The following is a 6,187-nucleotide window of genomic DNA, read 5'->3' on the forward strand; positions in this document are numbered from 1 at the left end:
AATATAGTAGCCCACTGACTCAGCTATGTAGTCTTATGATAATCATTACTAGCTTGACCATGTGTCTACCCAGCTAAAATGTATTCCCAACTGTGACCACTGTGACCAGCTAAACTGCCCAGCTAAAGTGTCAAAACCTCTCTAAACAAACTAACCAGCTTGATCAGGCTGGTCGACCATCTTGACAAGGTGTGGTCTAGTCTGGTCTAAGATGGTTTTTCCACTGCCTCTTTTGGATCTTGAACCCTAACAATTCCAATTCTATGTTTCCCCCCATGAACGTAGTAGTGTAGTAAGGTCACTGCTACGTAACAATACGTGCGACGTAACTGCGCAGCTTTCCTTCCGTCAACTAATTTCCTCCCTACTCTTGCGAGACACACAAGGTCGTCGTAGTAGCATTCAGTCACAAACATGATGTCCCTTGCTGCCCGGTCAGGGGCATTTTCCCCTTACATGCAGGCTACAGCTTTTACAGTCGCTGGCCCCCTGAAAGCTCTGGTACCTGGGCTTGTTGTAAAGGGAGAGAAGATTTTGTTGAATCCGAAGAAACAGTTCCTGTGCCGTGAGTCGCTGAACGGTCAAAGCCCCCAAACAGGGCCTGCTGTGACAGTTAGCATCAATGGTAAGTATGGAACTTTCTCTTGTAATTCATGCAGTGAAACTTAACTGGAAAGACCATATCCTATCTCGGTGCTGAAAAGTGATGTCCTGTCACATTTATCGCTGATAACTATCATTATCTTACAGCGTGTTGGCCATGCACTTAGTTAGCTTAGCTAACGTTAGTAGCCGATATTTTTAGGTTAACATCCCGTTAGCCTGGTTGCTAAAGGACGGCCTACAGTTGAGGTCAATATTAGCTAAGTAGGTATAATATTACACTTGCTTCATGCGGTGTGGACTGACAGTACCTTTGTCGGTCGTAACATGATCTGCAGAGCCCCGACAGGCTGCTTTCACCGATTTTACCAACTGATGGTGGCCGTTCCAAAGACACATAAGTTGGTGCTCTGGTAACTTACCAACAGTGTCAGCATGACACGCCTGTTACTTGTTGAGCAGTCAGTATTGCAGGACCTTCTATTTTGTCGGTCTCATATAATGACTTATCCTATCCAGTATTTCTCAAACACCAGAATAGGTATAAGATGACATTTTGTCATCCCGGGGAAGTTGTTGGGCAATATCGTTACAAGCGGTACAGAATGGGAGAGTGCATATATAAAATATCAAATACCTATGCAAAGTCCAAGTTTGCTGTGGTCTAATTTTCTAGCATTCAGTAGGGATTTGGGGTCCCCTTCCTTATTTCTTACATTTTTTTTTACCTAATCCTGTAATGATTGACACTCACAACTACCATGAAAGAAAGTTCAGTAGTGATTGCAGTTTTGTTATTTGAAATTGAAGTCTGCCAATTTGAATTTAGTGTTCATATTTTGCCACTTGCAGATGCTATGCTTTCATGAACTCCTCCCAGACAATTAACCAGATTGATTTTTGTGATAAGCGTCTAGCTTTTTTCCTCCTTTAATTCAAAACTACATGCAATGCAGCAAATAAACAAACTCACATTTCTCTGTGTCTCTGCCATCACACTGGACAACAATAACATGTTATCCCCCTCTATAAACATGAACAGTTAACCTGCTAGCTAACAATTAACATTATGTGATAAGCACAATTGTGTATAGTGTTGGCTAGCTGTGAATGTGCATAGTTTAGAAGCTCTAGTGAAATTTCGCTTGCCACTTATCTGTATATTGTGTTCAGTAATCTTCAATTTCCAGTGATGTTGATAGTTATGCATCCTGTGTTGATGCTTAATTCGCGGCGTAACTGGTGCAACTAGTGTACCCCATTTTCCCATGTGTCAAAAAAAAAAAGTTAATTGAGACAGTAATTTTTGAAATTGATGTATCTGACAAATTATGGAAATGATCCCCACAGGGATAGTCCTTTTTGTTAAAGAGTCAACATAAACAAAAGTCACCAAAACTGTTGTGGTTCGTCTTTGACTGTTCCAGCAATCTGCACCAACTCTGGTTTAGTCTAAGGGCATATTCACACCTGCCTTGTTTGGTTTGAACCAAACCAAAAAATCACTGGTGTGGACCTTTTGAGCTGGTGTGAATACAAACCATCGAACTCTGGTGCGGTGCAAACAGCCGGACCGAGACCCAGCTGGAGAGGTGGTCTCGGTTCGCTTCCAAACGAACTCTGGTGTGGTTCGCTTGATATGTGAAAGCAGCCGTGCTCGGTCCAACCCAGTCCTAAAAATGATATGTCTTTTTGGACACAACAGGCTCCCATTGCTGCAGGCATTATGTTGTGCAAAACTGATGCTCCAAAAGTTCTGCAAACGTTTACAACTGTATGAAACAAATCAATATAAGCACAACGAGTGCAACACGCTGAATCTCCATAATCTCCATAGTTTGTTTTCACCGGTGCTTTTTTTTACTGCATTACCTGCTCCCAACCGTTTTGTCCAATGATTGAATGATCTTTGCACACATGTGGGTTTGTTGACAAATTCTGGGGCTCTTGCAAAAATTGCAATGTGAAAAGGAACCGCACCAAACCAAAAAAGAAACATCGTACTTTGGTCCGAACCAAAGACAGCAGACCAATGGACTTTCCTGGTCTGAATACGCCCTAAATAAAATACTCAGTGAAGTGAAAGAGGAGCAAGTAAGAGGGCAAACATCAGAGAAGCAGCAGGGAAAAATGGCAGGTAGAGCCTGAATCTAACTTGGGAATTGTTTTCACCAGACATTATGAAGAAGAAACATCCTTTATTTGTCACAATGAACACAACATGCAGAGTTAGGAGGGGAAACTGCACACGCCATGCATATGTGAAATTCTCTCTCCACATTTGACCCATTCTTGGTCTCTCTGTCCGCGGCAGACCAGGAGCGGTGGGCTGCCAGCTGACCAGCGCCTGGGGACCAGTTCCTTTTGTCACCATTGGTCAGGTGGTGATCTTCTTGCATGTTTTTAATGGGGGTGTTTTTATAGACGATACCCCAGGTGAACACAGGGAGAACAATCAAACTGCACACAGAAAGGCCCTTTTTCCTCGAGCAGCAGGCACTAAAGGCATGGTGGAGGACACGCCACCAGTGCCCACAGCGGGAATCGAACCGGGACCTTCTAGCTGTGAGGCGACAGTGTTACCACTTGTGCCACCATGGATGAATGGATATTTTCCCATGTGTTTGTGGCCAGGTGACTAATGGAGACAAGATTGTTACAGTGGCAAGAAAAAGTTTGTGAATCTTTTGGAATTTCATTGTTTTCTGAATAAATTTGTCATAAAATGTGATCTGATCTTCATCTAAGTCAAGGGGTTTGACAAACATAATGTGTCCAAAATAATCACACAAAAAATTCTGATCTTTCATGTCCTTATTGGACACACTCATTCAACATTCAAAATGGCAGTGGAAAAAGTAAGTGAACCCTTAGAATTAATAACTGCATGACCCTCATTTGGCAGCAATAACCGTAGCGTTCCTGTAGCTGTTGATCAGACCTGCACAATGTTGAGGAGGAATTTTATCCCATTCTTTCTGGCAGAACTGCTTTAGCTCTGTCATATTATTTGGACATCTCATGTTCATGGTTCTCTTCAAGTCAATCCATAGCATCTCTATTGTGTTGAGGTCTGGGCTCTGACTTGGCCACTCCAAAAGGTGGATTTTGTCTTTCTGAAGCCATTCTGTTGGCTCGCATAAGTGTGTTCTTCTTGTGCAGAGCAAACTCCAAAAGTTTGAGGGGTTTTTATCGGTCAAAATTGCTGTCCCCAAACTCATTAACTTAACGAGACTCCAGGTGTGCTGAAACCTGACTCCAATTAGCTTTTTTGAGGTCATTAACTCGAAGGCTTCACATACTTTTTCCACAAGCACTATAAGTTTTTTTTGGTTTTTCTCAGTAAAGACATGACAGATCAAAAAAAATTATCTTGTTATTATTTTAGACACATTATTTTTGTTAATACCCTTGACTTAGATGAAGATCAGATAACATTTTATGACAAATGACAAGTGCCTGACAGTGTTATGGAAAGGATCCCTGCAGAGACTTTTTGTTTTAAGAGCGAGATCCGTTTTGTTTAACCAGAAACAGCTATTGTATCAGTCTCTCCAAAGCTCCATTCACAAAAACAGTAATTTTATTGTCATAAAACACTTCATTCAAACACGACAAAACAAAATAAAACTCAACAAAATCTACTTCGTTCATCTTTTCACTTTTACCTCAATCACCGCTGGTTCTGGATTGGTTGAAATAAACTTTTAATTCACCAAATCAGGAGAGGAGCAAGAGGGACACCAGAGAATCAGTGGGGGAACACATTTTTACATCTACATAGACTAAGTATGTCAGATTTCAATAGATATTCCTGGTTTAAAAAAAAAAAAAAGGTTGCCTTTCACTTCTTTCTGTTATCGGAGTTAGCGTTGTAGCAAGAAAAATGGTAGTTACTGGATGTAACTCAATTTCTTTGTATGTGTGTAGACCTCCATATGAAAGGCATCACACACGGTAGATGAGTAGCAAATCCTCTTCACGGTGCACATTGGTTGTTAGTATTCCCCTGTGCAGTCTATCTGATGACCCATTTGTTTTTGCCCACAGGCTGTGCAGGAGTCCGATTTGCTCACACAGATATCAGGGTACCAGACTTCTCTGACTACAGGCGCCTAGAGGTGCTCGACCCCAACAAGTCCTCTCAGGAGAGCAGTGAATCCAGAAGAACCTTCTCCTACTTGGTCACTGGTGCCACAACAGTAGTAGGTGTCTATGCAGCAAAGACAGTGGTCACTCAGTTTGTTTCGTCCATGAGCGCCTCAGCTGATGTCCTGGCCCTGTCCAAGATTGAAATCAAGCTGGGTGACATCCCCGAAGGTAAGAACATGACCTTCAAGTGGAGAGGCAAACCGCTGTTTGTCCGTCATCGCACAGAGAAGGAGATCGCCGCAGAAGCCGCTGTGAACATGGCAGAGCTACGAGACCCTCAGCACGACAAGGATCGCGTCATCAACCCTAGCTGGGTCATTGTCCTTGGGGTGTGTACACATCTGGGTTGTGTGCCCATTGCCAATGCAGGTGACTTCGGAGGTTACTACTGCCCCTGCCATGGCTCGCACTATGATGCCTCAGGCCGCATCAGGAAAGGCCCTGCCCCCCTCAACCTGGAAGTTCCCTACTACGAGTTTCCAGATGATGACACTGTGGTTGTTGGATAAATAATACTCCTCAGACTGAGCTCTCGTCGCACAACAGCAAGACAGATATCTGTATGATAAAGGTGTGCTGAACAGAGAGAAGAATTGTTCAGGTGTTCTGTGCTCATGTCTCATTGGTTCTGTCAGGTGGAGAAAATCTGTTCACATCAGTTACAACTGGTGCATGTGGAAATGTTTTGCTCTCTGCATTATCACTCACTGTCAGTTTTCCCAAACATGATAGCCACCTGTTGTATTTAATGTAATTCAGTCACTTAACAAAATTAAAGCCAGCAGGAGCTGCTGCGTTTCCCTTAACCTCTGCTTTTAAATGTAAATCATTTAGAATATGGCATCTGAATTAAACGAGAGAATGCTTAGAAGATGCCATCCTCTCTTTTCTCTATATGATGTGAGCATGAAATTGAAAAAAACGTGCCTAGTTTATTGAGCTATAATCCACCACATTAGCAAACAACAAATGTTATGTTCAGGTCTGGTTAATAAAGATTTCAATTTTATATGACCACTCTGATTAGCCTTTTTTGTTTTCAAATAATGGCAATGATGTGTGTGCGTGCGTGCGTGTGTAAAATGGGCTGAACTAACCTATTCCAAAAAAATGGAAAGTAGAGAAATAAAATCTAAACAGAAAATCTGTCACAAATATGGAATGTGAACAATGTACCTGATAGCTAGACCTATGGCTATTGTTTCTGTGGGGATAGCAACATTTTTCAAAATTACAAATGAGAATCAAAGTGCTTTAAATGAAATTAAAGGGCTTAGATCTTTTGGCCTTATAGGAAACAGCTCAATAAATTCAGTCAGACTTCAGACAAAAAGTTAGCTCAGCTATACATGAAAAATGGAAATAAAAAATGAAGTCTAAACAGAAGACCTGTTATAGACAAATGTACAGGTGCTGGTCATAAAATTAGAAT

General features: G+C 41.8%; 1 protein-coding gene across 1 annotated transcript; it reads left to right on the forward strand.

The window, feature by feature from the left end:
- The first annotated feature begins 347 nt into the window (after positions 1-347).
- uqcrfs1 (ubiquinol-cytochrome c reductase, Rieske iron-sulfur polypeptide 1) lies at positions 348-5,764 on the forward strand. Its single transcript, XM_070970020.1, has 2 exons — positions 348-625; positions 4,654-5,764. Exons 1-2 carry the CDS (start codon positions 415-417, stop codon positions 5,262-5,264), a joined length of 822 nt encoding a protein of 273 aa, XP_070826121.1. The 5' UTR covers positions 348-414; the 3' UTR covers positions 5,265-5,764.
- The last annotated feature ends 423 nt before the right edge of the window (positions 5,765-6,187 follow it).

The sequence above is a fragment of the Chaetodon trifascialis genome, chromosome 1, assembly GCF_039877785.1.
Source record: "Chaetodon trifascialis isolate fChaTrf1 chromosome 1, fChaTrf1.hap1, whole genome shotgun sequence".
NCBI classification, from domain to species: domain Eukaryota; kingdom Metazoa; phylum Chordata; class Actinopteri; order Chaetodontiformes; family Chaetodontidae; genus Chaetodon; species Chaetodon trifascialis.

Coding starts and splice junctions, on each gene's coding strand:
- uqcrfs1 (XM_070970020.1), top strand. CDS start 415: ATGATGTCCCTTGCTGCCCGGTCAGGGGCATTTTCCCCTTACATGCAG. Junction 626..4,653: donor TGTGACAGTTAGCATCAATG/GTAAGTATGGAA, acceptor TTTTGCCCACAG/GCTGTGCAGGAGTCCGATTT.